This window comes from Bos grunniens, chromosome 6 (assembly GCF_055505025.1).
Source record: "Bos grunniens cultivar Pamir isolate PY7600 chromosome 6, Bosgru_T2T1.0, whole genome shotgun sequence".
In the NCBI taxonomy this organism is placed as follows: Eukaryota; Metazoa; Chordata; class Mammalia; order Artiodactyla; family Bovidae; genus Bos; species Bos grunniens.
The window spans coordinates 92,263,820-92,285,138 of NC_141170.1; the positions used below are offsets into that span (position 1 = coordinate 92,263,820).

General features: G+C 33.7%; 1 protein-coding gene across 8 annotated transcripts in view; it reads left to right on the forward strand.

Moving 5' to 3' along the window:
• RAP1GDS1 (Rap1 GTPase-GDP dissociation stimulator 1) overlaps positions 1–21,319 on the forward strand; it is a 148,718-nt gene that overhangs the window by 102,058 nt on the left and 25,341 nt on the right. For 7 of the 8 annotated variants that reach the window (XR_015165692.1, XR_015165694.1, XR_015165693.1 and 4 more), the window contains 2 exons: positions 9,715–9,843; positions 14,928–15,053. Coding sequence is in view for 5 of the 8 variants with exons in the window: in XM_086406680.1 (XP_086262806.1) it covers positions 9,715–9,843; positions 14,928–15,053 (255 nt within the window). In the remaining 3 variants the exon portion in view is untranslated. Of the gene's footprint in view, positions 1–5,362; positions 5,433–9,714; positions 9,844–14,927; positions 15,054–21,319 lie in introns of all 8 variants that reach the window. The other variant, XM_086406684.1, reaches the window with a different exon arrangement.

Here is a 21,319-nt window from a genome sequence, read left to right on the forward strand (position 1 = left end):
AAATCATTTCAAATTTTTCTTTTTTGAAAAAGTCATACCTCTTTTTCACGTGGTGAGAAAGCGCTTCCGTTCTGTGACCTTCCAAAATATTCTGAACATCTGACTGTTGTGGTTAGAGAAAATTGTGTTGACAATTTGACATTCAGTTTGAGGAAATGTGAACTTTACGTAGTTATAACTTTAAAGTTTTAGTTATTCTGTAAACCAGAACTCAAACTTATTATTGTAGGTATTTTTAATTTCATTAGTTTCTTGGATTTTTTTTTTCTTAGCTTTGGTTACCCAGTGCCAAAACATTGCACTGAAGATTGAAAATTTTGTTCACATATCCAGCTGTTTTCAAATACACCATCATTTTGGAATATAGTAGGAGTTTGGAAAATATTTATATAATAGATTGACTTTTCTTGGTGCTTTGTATTGTCTAAATTCTTTTAATCAGCAAAATCAATGACTGGAAGAAATATATGTTGCTGGTATGCATTTTCTTCATTAAATGAGTTAGGACCGTTATAAACTCTTGCCTGTCACATTATAGGAGGAAGTGGCATTGAAAACAAGCTGACAGTAACAGCACCAGATCCGTGGTTAATAATTTACCGTAGGTGATCCACCAACTTGACAAATCTGCGTATGTATACTGGAAAGCTGACTGCAGCTTGAATAGAAATAAACCAGTTATCTAAAGCAAAGCACCGGAATAATTTAGCGCCTTATTGTGGAATCTAGATGGCCACCATTTTTATTATATTACAAGTAACTATGGTAACCAATATACATTTCTTGGAAAACTCCGAAACTGAGAGTTTGTTTTTCTTAGTACACGTATGCTACAAACATAAAATATAGGAAAAAATCTGTAATAATTCTAAGAAAAATTATTAATGATGATAAGCATTAAAGCAAAGACTAGAAGTTACTTGTTTTATATAACCTATGCCATCAGAGAAAAAAGTAGAGGAAATAAACGTGTCATCAGGAAAGGAAAAGTTAGTTTCCTTCTAAAGTGACTAATATGCACAGTCTATGGTAGGCTTCTTCATGTGACAACTGGTATCATATATATACAGTACATATATATGTGTGTGTGTGTGTATATGTATATGATTTTTACAAATAGAGCTGATTTTTCTGTGATATCTTAATAATTCCTTGTTACTTAAAGAGTTAATTTCTCTTAATAATTCCTTGTTACTTAAAGAGTTAATTTCTCTTCTGTTATGGTTCCTGAAATCTCTCTAGCATACTCTCATGATAATGTATTTGCCACGTGGACTTACAATAACTGAACTATGTTTGGAGGGAGGCCATCTATGTGATTTAAGAAGTGCATTTCATGGAGTGTCAGAGCCTAAAAATTGAATTTAATTATTAAGCCCAGTACTTAAATCCAGTTGTTTAAAATGGGCTTGTAAAGTATATCTTCTCTCCTCTAATTTAAAGAGCACTTAATATGTAGTTAGTATTAGCTGCTACTTTCATTTCAACCAGCAGTTTCTCAATTCTAATAATACTCTTCATTTTTATAATGAACTCAGCCCAATTAACTTGGCTTACTTGATTTTTATTCTTACTTAAAATAGGAAGAATAGAAATTAATAAGGAATAATCCTGATTAAAAACTAGAAGTGCACTTCGACCTGAGCCTTTTGTTTATGTTTTGGTATTACTTTATTATAGGTAAGAAAGAATGCTTCCTAGATGTTAGATGCTTAGAGAATGATTTGCTTTGCATGAATGAGGAACTGGTTTCAAAGTTTACTTACTGTGCATATAAGCTAATTAATAATTCTGCAAATTTTCTAAATACTAAAAACTTTCTGGCTAACTTAAAGGGGGAAAGGCAAAACAGTGTATCTTTGCAATTTGTTATCTTTTTTCTTAAGTATATTAATTTTTCTATATATAGTTTTCATTTTACCTTCTGTTCTTTTTTTCTCTTTTTAAAACAGCTTGGGAGATGTACTTTTAAGTTCTATCTATTGAAACTCAGTTTGTCAAATTACTCTAGTTGAAGTGCATGAAAGACTTATATTAGAATTCTTTATTTGCTAATTGCTGTTCTCTTTGTAAAAATTTTGGAATTTTCATTGACCAACAGAGCTTTCTAATCATTCTGAAGCAGGTGACATTCATGAAGTTCTGCTACAAGTAATGTCATTTTAAACAAATTGTTTTATTGAATGACAGAGCAGTCAATTGTTCCTGTTCTGCTAATTCTGCCTATTAAATTTGACCAATTAGAGTACTAGCTCTTTGTCATAATCCTCCTAAACTGTTACGCTAATAATACTGTTATTTAATGGACAGACTCTGAATTTGGTTTTTAGTAGAGGTGTACCAAATGTACATGTTAGTTTGATTCCACATGAACAATTACTACCAGTAATATTCAGTTTTGGCTATTATAGAATAAACTTCTGAATACAAGAATTCAAAATATATCACAAAAAATGAAGTGATTGCCATAGTTTTGTTAACATAATGTTAAGATTGACATTATATTAAAGAAGTAATACTTTTTGCAGCATTTTTAGCTTCTGGATTGCTTTTATCATCATGACAGTGGATTTAGCATTGTGATACCAAATAACCAATTTTAACTGAGGACAGTAGGGTAACAAATATATTGGGGGTTTCTCATTCTCTAACGTAAAAACATGTGTAGAAGGTGACGAATAAGATGTTGTTGAATATTACTTTTGAGAATGTCCTCATAATGAAAATTTAAGGTGGCAGAGTTGGCTTTCTGACTTTAACTCATCATCGTAAGATGTAAAGAATTCTCAAATTGGACTTTCTCTTAAAAAGATTCATGGCTGGAATGGAATTAATTAACTAAAAAAAAAAAAACTCCTAACATTTATTTTTTGTTGTAAATTCTGAAGAGAATAGATGATAAAATCTCTGTTATTCTGCCCTGATTTAATTTTTACATTTATAAAGCTTTCACCGTCATTACTTATTGCCACATTTTAATATTGCAATATAAATACACATTTACATTTCAGCTGATAGAATTTCAGCATGTGACGCACATTAGGAGATTTTTATATGAAATGTTTACCTGTATTTGAAAGTGCATATTTAGATAGTGAAGGGAAAACTGAAAGACCAGGCCTTGTTTTTATTATTTATGTTGCACTAATTGAAATATGAGGGTATCAAACACATGATCATTGACTATGCACAAATTTGTAGGTGCCAGAGGTGACACTGACGTAAACATTCTTGTTTGACAGAGCTGTGGCAAAAGTCAGAGGTACATATACAATGGATTTTGGTCTGATATCAGCACATCTTTAATTTAGACCACTTAAAATAATTCATTCATCAAGAAACTTATAGCAGAAAAGTATCATATGTAAGCTAACTTGTATGAAAATTAGTAACTATTTTCTAACTACAAATAAAATCTAGTTAACAGCAAACTGCCTATATTTTACTTACTGAAAAACAAATTTAATTGAAAAATGTTTACTGGAAAGAAGTCAGAAATCTTTGGCTTATGTAGATACTTCTTAACACAGTTTGTGTGTTGCAAATAACTTTTATGTAATTTTAAAGTGTAAAAACTTAATCATAGTAATTCTCTAGGGTAACTACTATTTGTTTTGTTGTTCTTAAAACCAAAGCATTCGTTTGGAAAACAGAATTTTTATGTTTTTAAACACATATGATTGCAAGATATATGTGTTGTCTGTATATTAGCCTCACAACTCAATTGGCTGTACAAAATTTATGCTTAAATTTATACTTAACTGTAGATGTGGCTTTTCAGCCATGCCATAGGAGAGCCAAGACTGAATGTTTCTCTCAGTTAAGAGCCGCTTAAGCAATAGCTGACTGTAGTCCTCTTCTAAAAAACAAACAACTTTAACCTTTAAAAGACCAGTTTATGTCTGAGGTGAAAGCATAGAATTTTCTTAATGTATCTGTAGGAATTTTCTTAATTTTCTAGATGGATCTGTAGGAATCTTCTTTGTAACAATTCATTATAACAATAGGTGATCTGTAATATGTAATTTAACCTGAAGTGAGCCTAGGGAAAAAAAATATCTACTAGATTAAGAAAGACATAATCATTCTGGATGTCATTGGATTGAGAACAGTAAATGAACAGGCCTCTTAAGAAATATAAAATATTTTCCTTTCTCTTGTGATTTGCTTTCAGGTTTTCCATTGTTGTTGTTTTTATGTTCTACTCACTCATGTAATTTTGTCATTTATCTCTATAACTTTTACAGAAGGGAAATTTTGCTCTGTAGAGACTCTTGTAGTTTCAGAACTTAGAAACTTTTTCACTTTTTATTGTTAACTTTCAGAAAGTACGAAATGTGTAAGTGTATTATTTTTAAACCTCTAGTACTCTAAAATACTAATGAATCTTGATTCCTTTTTTTTTTTTTTTTTTTTTGAAAATTGCTGATTATCATTGAGATATGTAACCTGGGGCTTAAATTATAGAGGTAATCTGTATGTAAACATAACATGAAATGCATGTTTTGAGTAAACAGAAATTTCAAAATAATTGAAGTTAATTTTAAGCAATTGTAAATATTTTTGGTTTTATTTGCTCAGCATTAGATTTAGAATAAAAATTCTTCCCTTTCCTCATCAATCAACAAAAAGATATTAGGTAATAAGTTTAACTGAAATCAGGAAGTCTTTACTTGTATTTGCACATGTGTATGTATAAAGTTTTTAACCACAGACCATCCTCTTGGTTGCTGTATTTAAGCCAGTTTACTTTTCAATGTAATGATAGAGCTACAACTTGCTTCAGCTCACAAATTATACTGCACTGTTACATCATATCTAATTTTTACTTTATATATATATTTTTGGAAATATAGATGTGCCATTAGTAAAGGGCAATTTTTTTGTTCTTTATTGTACCCAAATGATTTTTATCCAACTCATCAGGATTTATATTTGCTTGTTTTTATTGTTTCCACTATATATAATTAGACTCTAGATGTGGTTTTTGTGCAAGCTTATAAATAAGACTGTTGTACTCTTTACACTATGAATACTATACATACCAAATCTACATACTGATGTAGAGACTGTGTATTTTGAATTGTCTATGTGTGTTACTTTGACACAGTTTCATCATTATGTCCTATTAATCAGCTTAAAAATTTTTTAACATTGTAAGGACCTTTTCTTGGAAATAAGATAAACATGTGTTATCTTCTTTAAAAACCTATACTTTTTAGTAATTGATCCACATAACTTCAGTTGAGTTACTAGAATTCTTGGCATACTTTTCTGGACCTATAATCTATACCAATGTTTGAAACATTAAACTGAAAACTCAGGGGGAAAAAGGTTCTTCAACTTGAGATCTTCTCTCCAGATCTCCATTCTTTGGAGTTTCCATGTGTGTGTGACCTGAAGAACTTGGAACCATTGAAATTCAAATGTAGGTAGGTAAGTGTTCACACCAGCGCATGCGTTGATTGCCTTATATATCTCTTTGTATATGCATCTGTATTGCACCCCCTCAGTGCCTTTCTTCCTCTTCCTCCCATAGATCATGCAGGGCCTGTGTCATCTTGATATTATGTAATTTTGTAATTCTGTATTTTGGTCAGTATCTGTCTGTGATGTGTGTCAGGAGCAATTTTTAAAAGTCTTCAGACGTTTATGACATTGTCCTGTCTAAAGACTGTCTTTCACACATACATGTTTGCTATGTATGGGCCTGGGTTGCATTCTTGTGAACTGTATTTGTTGAGCTCTGACATTGTTTTGGAGTTGCTGGTATTCATTGAAGGATGCGATAAGTCTCAGTCTTGAATTATGTCTCATTCTCTCAAGTGTCTCTAGAGAATGTGAACTGGTTCTGAGGATTTCTTCCAGTTAGTCTTTAATTTATAAGTCACATCCCTGATACTGTTCACAATAGCATGAGTGTCAGCCATGGCCTTTGAAGTCTATTCACAGCTTTCTTTGGGCAATAAGAAAAAGTGACTCAACTTAATCATTTGCTTCCAGCAATAAGAACTAATACTAATTTATTCCACACAAACAGGAGCTTTACTTAACCCTCAAAAGAACTATGTATTGATAACATAGTAAGTTGTAATTGAAATAGGGAAACAGATCTAATCATGGAATATTCTCCTAGACTTAAGTAGAATATCTACTCATATAAGCAAAATGAGGTGTTCCAGTGCTTAATTAATGTTATCTCACTCAAAATATCTAAGCACCAGTATCTAGGATTCCTACCGTGCTTTTAATTTTAATTTTTTTCTTCTGTCACATCTGCCAAGCATATCATTGAATTTTAGAACTCTTTTCTATATTTTTTTCCCCCAATTCCTATAAAAATTAGGTAATCCATTGGCAGTGGTTCTTAAACTTTTGATCTCAGGGCTCTTTTAAACACTTAAAAATTACCAAAGATCTCAAAGAATTTTTGTTTATATGTATGCGTTATATCTATCAATATTGGAAATTAAAATGAAGACATTTTAAAGATTATTTAGTATATGCACTTTCAAATAAAAACCCATTATAGGTCAACATAAATAGCATCTTTTTATGAAAAAATAAGTTAAATTTCTTTAACTGCTGAAAAGAATAGCATTTATTTTACTGTGAATGTGTGATTTTAAGACTACATTTTGGTGCCATTGACTGGGTTCATACTAATGCCCCAGCAGTTTTACTCACTACTGTTTTTGTGCCATCAGTGGAAATGTCAGCACAGTCAAAAAGGCAAATCAAATCTTGGTGTTTTAAGTAATTTTGACCTGGTGATCCTCTGAAAGGGTTTTGGGGACTCCACTTTGAGAACCGTGTTCTAGGATGCCTGCCTATCTTGAGATGAAAATTTGTATCAGCCTGTTTAAGATATTTCTGTCTTCTGGGCCTCCGTTAACAAAGGAGAATGACTTGCCTGCAATTGGCATGAACAGATTTTAGAATTATTTGAGTGTAATTTTTGTTTTAATTACCTTCATAGAAATGGATATAAAAGAAGGGCACCCAAGTGGTCTAAAATGAGGCCTGTCCATTGGATGACTATATATTTTTTCTCTTTACTTGTGTGTGGTATGTGTGTTGTATGTGAATACACAGTTAATTTGGCTCCTGGGTAGCTTGAAAACACATTTTAATGAAGCAATGTGATTTTCATGAATTATGGCAATTTATACCATATGCCATCGGACCATGCTATTTTTTCTGCTTATCTACCACAATTTCAAATATTGCTGCTTCAATTTGTATGCCACAGATTGTATGAAACTCTGCAATGTTTCTCTTTTTTTTTTTTTTTTTGGCCCTCTTATCCCTGGAACCAAAATCCATAATGTTGTAAAAGTGGTCAAAGAAAGTGGTAGAGATGCCAAGTTCAGAAAACATGAAGAGCATTATTTAAGTGGCGTTCTCCTGTTAGCTCCTTCCTATATTTTGTTATTCCTCTAATGTCCCTGGACTGTTGGATTTTCATAGTTTGTACCAACAGTACTGAGGGGGTGTGTGATGCTTACATATATGCAGACATATAGTGGAGTTTGACTCACTCAATGCATGCGCTAGTGCTCACGCTTACGTACCTGAGATTTAATGATTCAGCAGTTCTGCAGTATTTGAAGAGGTAGTCAAAAGGAATAAATAAAGTTAAAAATATTGCTAAAGAATAAGGATCTGCAGAGGTGACCCAATAATAAGGCACTCTGTCAACTGGTAAGTAACCAAAATAATCTCTAACTTGGAAAGCTTCTTGGTGCATGATCTTTATAAATACTATAACCAAGATACAAATATTCTGCCAATATAACATATAGGTATATACTGTAATACATGTAATACTATAGGTATAATAGGCGATTTGCCTGTAAGATAATGTAAGAGTTGTGAATCATTCATTAATTACTGAATTGTATAGTAAGAAAAAAATAGCATCAGAAGCATAAAAACGAATCATTTAATTGAATACATTCTTTTACATATATGTCATTTTAGAAAAGACTTCATAATTCCACTGCAAAATTTGAAATTGTTTTAGACTATTTGAACTTTCAGTGTAAACTTCATTTGTCTCAGGATTTGTTTTCTATTCTTATTTTGGTAATAAGCCTCTTTCTAGTATAGATGACTCCCCCTCCCATCCCACTGGCAACTGAGCCAGATAACATCCATAATTACCATCAGTTTTCAGGGCCGACAAGCCTCTTGTTGGCTATCTCGTCATATTTGACTCTAAAAGCAGGAAAAATTAACTACACAGACCTCTAGGCAAGTAATCAATTGGCATGTGAGACAGCTCAGCCTTACCTTTATGTTCTTTCTGATGGTCACCCAACCATCTTATCTATAGGTTAAGAACTATGTTGTTGTTATGGTTTAGTCATTAAGTCATGTCTGACTCTTTGCATCTCCGTGGTCTGTAGCCCTCAAGGCTCCTCTGCCAATGGGATTCCCCAGGCAAGAATGCCGGAGTGGGCTATTTCCTTCTCCAGGGGATCTTCCCAATCCAGGGATCCAACCGGCATCTCCTGCATTGGCAGGCAGATTCTTAACCACTGAGCCACCAGGGAAGCCTAAGAACTCTGAAGAGTGGTAAAGAGATTAATACACAAACTCCATCAAGGGATGCATGCTATGAGGAAAATGTGTTTTGTAAGAAACAGATTTTTATCTTTAGATAAAAAAAATACATAACTTAAATTTGGAGAAAATTATTAACTTGAAAATGGCATATAATTTTTAAAAGAAAAAGAAAAAGATTTTGAAAGCTTTCCTCTAGATGAAGCAGGTGTTAGTAGTGATAGTGTTTTGCATAGGCATATGAGTGCTTATCTTCATAATGTCTTTCTGCTTATTCTTAGAGGTAGTACTTTTGGTTTTCATTTTTGTTTATTTACCTTCAACTCTGTTACAGGTATTCTATTATCAGTGTTCATGAAGAGCTGTTGTGAAAAATCTGGGGCTTATTAAGAACTTTAAAATCAATTAGTTTCTTAGAAAATGAAGGCAAGCAATGATAACAAAGCCATATTGACCTCTTTACCTCTCAAGCCAAATCTTCCTTTCTTTCCTAAGATGATTGTCACTATTATTAAATAAAACTTTGAAAAGAGAAATATTTTATGTAACCAAATTTTTTCCTTGTTAAAACTTTCCTTCCTAACAGTCATCAAAGAACACTCTGCTGCAAATAAATAATAATTTTAATGTGTTACGTATTTTTCATTCTTTATTAAGCGTTTTTAAGGGGTTCTAAGACTTTTTATCTTCTTAGTCTGTATTAAAGTTGCTTTTTTTCTTATGCTTTTCATATACTCTGTGTCTTCCTGTAATGCAAGTGTTACTTTGTCTAACCTTTTAACTTAAAAACCAATAGTAATGTTTAATTGTTTATGCATTTTAAAACCTACTTAGTAAAGGTATAAGACCATTAAAAAAAAAAAAACTGGTGATGTGACATATTACTTGAATTATTGTCATTTCTAAATTTCTTTGAAAATGCCGTTGAAAAGTTTCAAAATTCAATTCCTTTGAACTAATGTCTTAAACACTTTCAAGACATATGAGTGGATTTAACCTTGTTTTACCATAATTAAAATAGTATGAAATAGTATTGTGTTCGCCGTAGGGAGTATAAGAGGTGGTTTCTTCTTACTAATGTCCATTTAATACGTAAACACTTTTTTTGTGTTTTGTTTTCTTGTTTGTTTGTTTGTTTTTTAACAGATTCCCTTCAAGCCCAGCTTATCAACATGGGTGTTATTCCTACCTTAGTTAAATTACTGGGCATCCACTGCCAAAATGCAGCTCTTACAGAAATGTGTCTTGTTGCGTTTGGCAATTTAGCAGAACTTGGTAAGTCCCAGACATGAACCAAAATGTAATTATTCATAACTGATTAATATACTTAGAATACATTTTTCTTTAGATGTTAACCTGGAAATCCATTTAGATTCTTCTAGTTTATTTTTTTTGAAACGTCACAGATACATTGTTTCAGTGCTAAAGTGTAGATCCTATTACATTTTAGGATTATATTGTTTATAATTGGAGCTAAGAAATTTATGTGTTTTTGCTCACTAAAGATATAGCTTAAAGATAAAATAGAAAATAAATGAATGCAGTCTAGTTTAGGATTGGGGGCAGAAAAGGAATGTGCAGCCCTTTTTAAGTCTTTGATTCCTAGTTTATGTGCACACAATATTATTCTGTATTCTGTATTCACAATTATAGGATGAATCCAGTTTTAAAGTTTGCGTGCTTATAAACATTATAGATTAAACAGAATGAGATTTTCCCCCTTTTTGTTTGGCTTCACAATCTTTTATAAATAAACTTGTCTGCTTAAAATATTAGTATTTTGGGAGGCGGATAGAAATGTTAGAATAAAAATCTGTACTTTTACTCCCTTTTGAAAACCAACTAAAACTACAGTGAAGAGTTTTTTTTGTTTTTTGGGTTTTTTTTTAATGCAAAACAATTAAGGAAAGGGGAGGGAAAACAAACAAAAGGGATAATACAAAAACTTTTTAGAACCTGGAAAGAAAAGAAGCAGTAACTCACTTAGCAAAACTTTGAAATTTGAATCCTGAATTGGAAAGCCAAGAACTAACCAGTTTGTTCTTTGGTATCTTCAAAAGGCTCAGGATTTAGTGACATCAAGAGTTTCTTCTGTCCCTTCCCACTCAACTGGCCTTCCCATCTAAGCACAAGACTGTGTTTACTCTGTAGAGAGACTCAAAGGAGAGGATATGGACTTAGAGCTACTTACGTTGGAGTTCTTGTACACAGAGCCTTCAGATCTACAGGGAATCTTATGAGGCCACTCATAGATCCTAATCAGTTTTTCAATCTCAGTTCTTAATGAGTAGCAGACAACTAGAAAAGTGAGGACTGCCTTTAACATGGGAAATAATGAAATAAAGTAACTTGGAGGAAGTAGAAACTATGCAGGGTGGGGCTGGGGGGAGGACTCTAGTATGCTCAAGTAGGAAAATACTGTAAGCATGAAAACTATGACAGGACGCTATTTTTAAAGAAAAAGGAACAGAGCAAGAAAGCTAAAACAGCTGAAATGAAAGACAATAAAATGAATAGAGAAATATTTACAGAAGTAAAGCAAAAAGCAAGGCTATGGAAAATAGAGGATCAGTCCAAGAGTTTTAGAAAGAGATAAATAGGAAAAAATTGCTGAATAAACCCAAGTGTCACAGAACTCAAATAAATATTTCTCCAGATTGGAAGAATCTTATCAAATGACAGCCTAGTGGATGAAATTTGGTCCCCAGACCACGGCACATCAATGTGAAATTTTAGAATAATGGGGACAAAGGGAACATTTTATAGAATTCCAGAGAGAGAGAGAGAGAGGAAGGAAAAAAGTTACATAGAAAAAAGGTTGTGAATCAGTAGACATCAGATGTATCAAACAACACTGGTAACCAAAAGAAAATGGAATGTTGTTGCCTTCAAGATTTGAGGAAATATTATTTCCAGTATACAATTCTATATGCAAATCATCAAGTCAAGTGTGAGGTAACAGTAGGGACAGTGTTAAACATGAACATCTCAGAAAACTGGTATCCTTTATATCTTTCCTAGAAGCTTCTGGAAGGTGTGTTCCAATGAAACAAGGGATATAAATAATAAGACTACATAGGAATCAGGAGACAGGAGATTCAACAGGAAAATAGAAGTTTCTAGTAGTATAGTGACATGACAGCCCCAAATTTCCTGTTTTCAAAGAGCAGCCAGTCCAGATTGGGGAAACTTACACAAGATGAAATTAATTGAGCACCTAAAGAGAACGTGCTTATTAAGAAAAAAATCAGACAACTGATGGAAAGTTTGGAGTTGAATTAATAAGTACATTGAAAGCTAATTAAATGAGAAAAAAAAAAAAAAAAAACTAATTCCAAGGAAATAGAAGTAACCCCCGGCCAAATGAAACAGTATATTATTGAGACACTAATTATTTCAAACCAAAAGTACAGTATAATTACATTGTAAAGATGTAGGTTATTGTGGAGACATGAAAAGGAGAAAGTTAGTGCTTCATCTTTCATAGTGAAAGGTCAATCAAAAATACCTAAAACTAAAAGCAAAAATTGTCAATACAAAACGTTATTTAAAGATTTGTAGGTAAATACCAGTGAATTAGCTAAAAGAGCTTTTTGTGCTTGTTTTTGAAGAAGAAATGGGAAAGGGAGACTGGATTCTGCTGGTAATATAAGTATTAGAATTAACTCTTTAAAGTATATAATTTTGTTAAAAAATAAACGCTTAAGGGGGGACTTCCCTGGCTGTCCAATAGTTAAGACTTCACCTTCTGACGCAGAGGGTGCGGGCTTAGTTCCTGGCTGGGAAGCTGAGACCCCTCATGCCTCACAGCCAAAAAAAACAAAACAAAACAGGAGTAGTATTGTAACAAATTCAATAGAGACTTTTTAAAAAATGGTCCACATTAAAAAAAAAAAAAAAAACAACTTTAAAAAATAAACCTTTAGGAAAAAATCCTTCTTGCTGAAAGTCTGTTAAGGATCTGTGGCATTTAAATCAAATATAATGTCCAAATCACAGATCATGCTGGCTTTTCTCTGTATCCACCTACAGGATATGATCAGGTTTTCTTCGTGAATTCCTGTATTAATCATGGTGCATTGTTCCCTGTGCTGGCAAATGGACTGAATTACTTAACGGTGATTTGGTTTCAGTTTAATAAGTGGAAAAACAAACTATGGATTGGAAAAAAGTGCTACAACTTTTTAAAAAAGAGTTAAGAGTACATAACTAAATAAATGATGTCTATTTCATCTATGATTTTATGTTTCGTTTATTTGAAGAATTGTGAGAAACAGAAGAGCAACCACAAATGTTGAGGAGTTAAATCATTCCTGTTTAAATCAAACTAACTTTTTAGGGTAAGGTGTTATGTTTGTAAAATTTGATTTCTGAGGGTTTAGGTAGCTTATTAGAAAAGACACCCCACCCTTGCTCTTTTTTTGTAGCACTAAGGAATCTTAGAGTCTTGGAGTGGAGTCTCATCATTTTGGCCTAGATCTGGTACATGTGCCAAAAGCAGGGTAACAGTAGAGTAAATCAAAACTTTTAAGCAATATAAGTATTTGTTCTCCATTTTCTTTTACAGTTGAATTTGTAATATTTTTTATTTGATATTGGCAGAGATTTACCAGAAATGAGAGAATAGAATGTAACTCTTGGATTTACTTGTTTTTTCCAACATTCAAAATCAACACATTTCTTTTGAACACTTGCTCTGTACTAGGCACCACACTGTATACTGTGTCCGTGCTAGTCATGCTCTCAGGCAGCTTATATTTTAGTAGGTGATGTAGAAACTTATTTCTAAGATTAACTTATAAATAAGCATGTAATTGTAAGTTATAATAATTGCTCATATGAGGACATAATTGAATGAGGTAAGGAAGGAATTTAAATTACAGATGTACATTCTAGGTGGGAAGGAACATTTCAGACAGTTAAAATCTCGAAATATTTATCTTCTTCAAACTGTACTTTACCTTTCTCAGAAAGCTGCTGGTGGATGCCTCCACTGAAACTAAAAAACTGAATGTGAATGAACATAGATAATAGAGTATCTAATACAGGAAGGAGAAGAAGATATCCATCAAGATGATGAAAAAGAAATTCCAGGATGTTGGTGTGCCCAGCCAACATGGAGAGCAAGCAATCTCAACTAGATTGATTGATTCTCTGAGAGAAACTTTTAGATAAATTGATAGGATATCTGATGCAGCAAAAGAACTGAGAATCAGAAAGGAAACAGAATGGATTCTGGTTGTATTTTGGAGGTAGATTGATAGATTTTGGTTATTCTTTGGATACACTGAGTGAGAACAAGTGAGCAGAGACCCCCAGGTTTCTGCCTGTGTGGCAGGTGGGTAGGTGGCATGTTTATTCACTAAATTAAGGAAGTCTGGAGAAAGAACAGAGATATCAGAATATCAAAAGTCTACATTAGGCATGGTGTTTGAATGCTAGAAAGATATTCAAATGGAGATGTCAAATGGCCATTTAAATAGCCTGGAGTTAAGAAGAGGGCTAGAGATATAATTGTATAAGCATCAACATATATGTGATATTTTTATGCTTTGGAAAAAAATTAGATTGCTTGGGGTGAGAGTAAGAATCAAGGTAAGAAAGCCGAAGATGAAGTCTTAAGGAACTTGAATTTATACAGGTCTGGTGGAAAGGAGGAGCACGCGAAGGAGACTGCAGAATGTAGAGGCGGGCCAAAACTGGTCTGAGGTGGGTTTAGGTATGCCTGTGAGTTGAGGAAGTAGAGACAGTGCGTGTAGGCAGTGCTGTCAAGACACTTGTTTGTGAAATTCAACAGACTGGATGGTAGCTTCATAAAAGTGGAGTAAAGGGATGGTATTTGGTTTTAATATTGCTTTTTTTGTGAGAAATATTAGAGCATATTTAAATGCTGAGGATGAGGCTCTAGAGTGAAAGGTCGGAGGTGGTGAAGAGACAAGAAAGAAGGCATGTCAGGGACAGTGTGAAAGTATACCGCTCTAATGGTATAAAGACAAGTCACCTTTAATTCAGCCATGTGAAATGCAATCTGTTATGAGTAATTTTTCTTCTTTGGCTAAAAGCCTTGAAACTATGAATTTATAATGGTAATTTTACCATTGCTATGGTTACCTATATGTTATGCTAGCAAACATTTTTTTTATAGCCTTGAATATAATTGGGTCAGAACATCTTAAAGCTTTAGACATTTTTCCTCTACAGAGGCATTAAAAAAAAAAAAAAAGGACTGTTTCTGTATTTGAAGAGTGTTTGCATTTATCAGTAATGATACAAAATGACCAAGCATTGAAAGTAATAGAAAAAAATTTCTGTGCTTAATTTTGTTTTTTTACTTTAAATTTTCCTCTTATTTTTTACAGAGTCAAGTAAAGAACAGTTTGCCAGCACAAACATTGCTGAAGAGCTGGTGAAACTCTTCAAGAAACAAATAGAACATGATAAGAGGGAAATGGTTTTTGAAGTTCTTGCTCCATTGGCAGAAAATGGTGAGAAAATAAATGCACATCTTAATTTCTGATCATGTAGGCTTTTTCCATTTTTTCTAATATTATTTAATTGCCAGCTATTTAACTCAAATTCCTTTCTTTTATTAATGATGTGATACAAGTTTTATTTCGGATATCTCTAACTTCAGCCACATTATCTATCTCATAAGTATACATATATTGGCCAAAACTATTTTCCAAATTTCTTTGATTTTAAAATCTTGGGAAAAGTGGTTCTGTAGGTTACAAAACCATAACTGGTTCTTATGCCAGTCTGGAAAATGCAGCTGAGAGGCTCTACTCCACTTACATACCCTTGCAGGGCAAAGGCCATAAAAGTTGGAGCACCCAGCCTACCAACGGTGTGGACACTGAGGATGAGGCTCTAGCGTGAGAGGTTGGAGGTGGTGAAGAGGCAAGAGGGAATGAGGAGGGCCTTTAAAAGAGGCATGTCAGGGACAGTGTGAAGTATACCACATTAATGTATAAAGTAATCTTTATACCAGTTAGGCAAAAAATCTTAAGGGATACACTGTAGGAATAAGAGGGAACCAGAGGAAACAAACCATCCCATAATAATTTTTCAAATACATTGTCTAGCACATAATCAGAGAGGACGTGAGGAGACAAGACATTGTAAGCAAGAATCAGCACAAAGAACAGGCAACAAATATCCAGATACTGGAATTATTAGACATTGACTCAAAACAGGTATGCTTATTATGTTCAAAGAGTTAAAAACAAAGTTGAAAATTTTAGATAGAAACTAGAAACTATAAAAAGCAGAATAGCTGATTTGAAAAGGAAATAATTGGAAATTCCTGAATTGAGAAATACAACAAAAATTAACCTAATAGATGAGTTTGATGGCAGATTAAATATAGTTAAATTAGAGAACCAGTGAACTGGAAAACAGAATAGAAGGAAATCCAGAATGAAATCCAGAGAAAGAAAAGGACCAATATACATAAAAGAGAATAAGAGGGAAAGGGACTCATATACATTTTTTGGAGTCCCAGAAAGAAGGGAGATGGAAAGGTAGAAGTTTGAAGAGATTTTGGCAGAGCACTTGTCAAAAATTATGAAAGATATCAAGGATTTAAGAACCCCAGTAATTTTAAAACATTCAAAGAAATATACATTTAGATATGTCATATTGAAATTGAAAAAAAATATATATATAAGGACAGAATTTTAAAATTAGCCAGGAGAAAAATAGATTACCTTAAAAGAGGCAAAAGTTTGACCTCTAACTTCTTGACAGTCGCAAAGAAAGCCAGATGACAGACATGTTCTGTGTGCTGAAAGAAAATAAATACAACCTAAAATTCTAATCCCAGCGTAACTACCTATCAGAACTGAAAGCAAATGAAGATGTTTTCAGATTAGAAACTGTGAAAGTTCACCACCAACATATTCTCACTAAAAGGAAATTATAAAGGATTTTTGTAGATAAAAGGAAAATGCTGCTGCTTCTGCTAAGTCACTTCAGTCATGTCTGACTCTGTGCGACCCCATAGACGGCAGCCCACCAGGCTCCGCCATCCCTGGGATTCTCCAGGCAAGAACACTGGAGTGGGTTGCCATTTCCTTCTCCAATGCAGCAAAGTGAAAAGTGAAAGTGAAGTCGCTCAGTTGTGTCTGACTCTTAGCAACCCCATGGACTGCAGCCTACCAGGCTCCTCCATCCATGGGATTTTCCAGGCAACAGTACTGGAGTGGGGTGCCACTGCCTTCTCCAAAAGGAAAATGATTCCCCCCAAAAAAGTAAACTGAGTCCAGAAAGAAGGTTATAGCTGCAGGGGAGGAAAAAGAAGCAAAAAAAAAAAAAGCAGTAAATATGTATGTAAATCTCATGAATGTTGAATATACAAAAGATTAAAAATAATTCATTGTGAAATTTAAAGTGTGTGTGTATATATATATGTATATATATTTTATATACCACAAAATGGAGGAGGCAGGAGGAGAAGGGGACGACAGAGGATGAGATGGTTGGATGGCATCACCGACTTAATGGACATTAAGTTTGAGCAAGAGTTTGAGCAAGCTCTGGGAATTGGTGATGGACAGGGACGCAAAGAGTCAGACACGACTGAGCAACTGAACTGAACCACAAAATGAGTGTATAAATCTGGAGACACATAAAAGTGAAGAGTTCCAAGACACTTGTATTATCTGGAAGAAACTACTATTAGATTCTGATTAATGATTCCAAATTTTAAGGTGAACTAGAATAATTTTTGAAACCAAATGCAACTAATGGAAAGGTTTATGGAAATAATTTTTTTAAATACAGCATCAACTAACAGAAGAACAGAGAGCAAAGGGAACATGGAACAGGAGGTAAAAATAGGGATGAAAAAATATACTAGATTTATGACACAGAATTTTGGTAATTACATTAAATGTATGTGCCCTAAATGCTTTAGTTAAAATTATGACCAACTGTTAACTGAATTTTTAAAAACCAACTAAACAAGCAATACTTCTTAAGTATGGGGAGATTTAAAAGACTGAAAAAATACACCATTCAAAGTTGAAAAAGGCTGAGATAGTCATATTATCAGTACTATCAGGTAAAATAGACATTACTGTTAAAAAAACTTGCTAGAGATAAAGGTGACGTTATCATGATGAAAGATCCAGTTCACTTGGAAGCTATATAAATACATATTATCCCAAAAGATTAAAAGCAAAAGTATTCAGAACTATGAGGACAACTACATATCCACAAATATCATAGGGCAAATAGACTTCTAAAAAATAATAGTATAGAAAATGTGGACAACATGATTATGAAAATTGATTTAATGGACATACTTGGAACCCTGCACCTTGTTTCAGAACCCTTGCAAGTACATATGAAACATTTAAAATGTGTATACTTCTCATGGAAAAAATTTTAACAAAGGATTGCCATTTTAGAGTATGTCAGAGTTTTTTTTTCCCCCTAATAATGAAAAATTAGAATGAAAACACTATCTCAAATCTTTTATGATGCATGTAAAGCCATACTTAAAGTGATCTTTTTTTTCGCTTAAAAGTATATAATGGAAAATGAAAAAAGCCAAAATCAATAAGCTCAGTTTTAATCTCAGGAATTAGTGAAGAAAAACATAAATGAAACCCAGAGAAAGTAGAAGGAAGGAAACACAAAGAACTGAAATTAAGGAGCTAGAAAATATGTAACACAATATAAGCATATACTGGCCAATGTTGAGTCTGAAAAGATGTCATAGAATTGGTAAATCCCTAGTAAGATTAATCAGGAAAAAAAAAAAGGGAAGGTACAAATAACCAGAATCAAGAAAATAGATCTCACTACAGATATTACAGATACTAGAAGAATGTTATAAAAATTTGATGCCCATACATTTTCAAGTATGGATGACACAAGAATAGAAAAGTCGAGTAAACTTACCTTAAATTCTTTCAAGGAATAGGAAACGCAAATATACTCACTAATGTATTTTGTGAAGCTAATAAAATACCATCAAAAACCATAGTAGAATAAAAATTAAAGGCCAGTCTCACCATGAACACAGATCCAAATTCCCATAAACTTTTAGCAAACAATTTCCAATAATATATTTAAAAATCATCATACTAAATTGGATTTATTCTGGAAATGTAGTTTATTATTCCAAATGCAATCATATATTTAATCACATTAAAACTTAATAGGAAAATCATATGATCTTCAGTTCAGTTGCTCAGTCGTGTCTGACTTTGTGACCCCATGGATTGCAGCACACCAGGTCCCCCTGTCCATCACCAACTCCCGGAGTTTACCCAAACTCATGTCCATTGAGTCGGTGATACCATCCAACCATCTCATCCTCTGTCATCCCCTTCTCCTCTCATCTTCAATCTTTCCCTGCATTAGGGTCTTTTCACATAAGTCAGCTCTTCGCATCAGGTGGCCAAAGTATTAGAGTTTCAGCTTCAACATCAGTCCTTCCAGTGAATATTCAGGACTGATCTCCTTTAGGATGGACTGGTTGGATCTCCTTGCAGTTCAAGGGACTCTCAAGTCTTATCCAATACTACAGTTTAAAAGCATCAATTCTTCAACACTCAGCTTTCTTTATAGTTCAACTCTCACATCTGTACATAGCCTTGACTAGATGGACCTTTGTTGGCAAAGTAATGTCTTTGCTTTTTAATATGCTGTCTAGGTTGGTCATAACCTTCCTTCCAAGGAGTAAGCGTCTTTTAATTTCATGGCTGCAGTCACCATCTACAGTGATTTTGGAGCTCCAAAAAATAAAGTCTGCCACTTTTTCCCCATCTATTTGCCATGAAGTGATGGGACCAGATGCCATGATCTTCATTTTCTGAATGTTGAGCTTTAAGCCAACTTTTTCACTCTCCTCTTTCACTTTCATCAAGAGGCTTTTGAGTTCCTCTTCACTTTCTGCCATAAGGGTGGTGTCATCTGCATATCTGAGGTTATTGATATTTCTCCCAGCAATCTTGATTCTAGCTTGTGCTTCTTCCAGACCAGCAGTTCTCATGATGTACTCTGCATAAAAGTTAAATAAGCAGGGTGACAACATACAGCCTTGGCGTACTCCTTTTCCTATTTAGAACCAGTCTTTTGTTCCATGTCCAGTTCTAACTGTTGCTTTCTGACCTGCATACAGATTTCTCAAGAGGCAGGTCAAGTGGTCTGGTATTCCCATCTCTTTCAGAATTTTCCACAGTTTATTGGGATCCACACAGTCAAAGACTTTGGCATAGTCAATAAAGCAGAAATAGATATTTTCTTTAACTTTCTTGCTTTTTTGATGATCCAGCGGATGATGGCCATTTGATCTCTGGTTCCTCTGCCTTTTCTAAAACCAGCTTGAACATCTGGAAGTTCACAGTTCATGTATTGTTGAAGCCTGGCTTGGAGAATTTTGAGCATTACTTTACTAGTGTGTGAGATGAGTGCAATTGTATGATCTTATCATCCAGAAAAATCATTTCATAAGATTAAGCATCCATATATGGTTTTTAAAAACTTCAGAAACCGTTACTAGAAGAGAGTGAAGAGAATATATAACCCGAATTCTATAGAAAACATCACACTCAGTGGTAAAACAAAAAGCATTCCTTCTAAAGTTGGGAATGAGAAGGATCATCCCCATTTTTATTTCTTATTGTATTGTAGAAACTATCCAGTGCTATAGAGTAAAAAGGAAAGAAAAGATATTGGAAGGAAATAAGCTATCATTTTTCATAGATGATATGATTACATCCAGAATACAAAAGAATAGGTTAATCTTGAAAATTAGAATTTGGTTTGCTAGCCAAAACAAAGAAAAACATCTGAAAACCCAAAGCATTGTATTTTTACATACCAGCAAAAACAGAAAATACATTTTAAAAATACATTGTTTACTATAGTATAAAAAACAAAATATTTAAGGGAATTCCTTGGTATTCCAATGATTAGGACTCTGTGCTTTCACTGCTGGGGGCCCTGAATTTGATCCCTGGTCTGGGAGCTAAGATCCTGCAAGCTGAGTGGCTTTAAAAAAAAAAGAAGTACTTCAGAATAGATTAATAAAAGATGTCTAAGATCTCTGGCAGAAAAGTGTAGAAAATCATTAAGAGAAACTAAGATCTAAATAAACAGAAAGCTATATGTATTCTGTAATGATGTTATATCGCCCCATACTGATCTGAAGACTTAACTGCAGTTCTCATCAAAATCCCAAAGACCAGGAATAGTCAAGATAATGTGAAGGAGATCAAGTGAGCAGAACTGGTTTTACTTCATAACAATAAAATATTGTTTACTTCATAACAATCAGAATGAAACAAGTTAAACTCTATTATATTTAAAAGGCAATAATGTAGTATTATTTCAAAGATGGACAGGAAGACCGGTGGAACAGGATAACCCAGAAACAAACGGATGCATTAGTAGATGTCTGTTTTACTAAGAAAAAAAGGTACCACTATGGAGCTATATGGAAAGGACAGTTTGTTAAATAAATGGTGCTGCTAAGTCGCTTCAATTGTGTCCGACCCTGTGCGACCCCATAGACGTCAGCCCACCAGGCTCCCCCGTCCCTGGGATTCTCCAGGTAAGAACACTGGAGTGGGTTGCCATTTCCTTCTCCAATGCATGAAAGTTAGAAGTGAAAGTGAAGTCGCTCAGTCATGTCCGACTCTTAGCAACCCCATGGACTGCATCCTTCCAGGCTCCTCTGTCCACGGGATTTTCCAGGCAAAAGTACTAAAGTGGGGTGCCATTGCCTTCTCTGTTA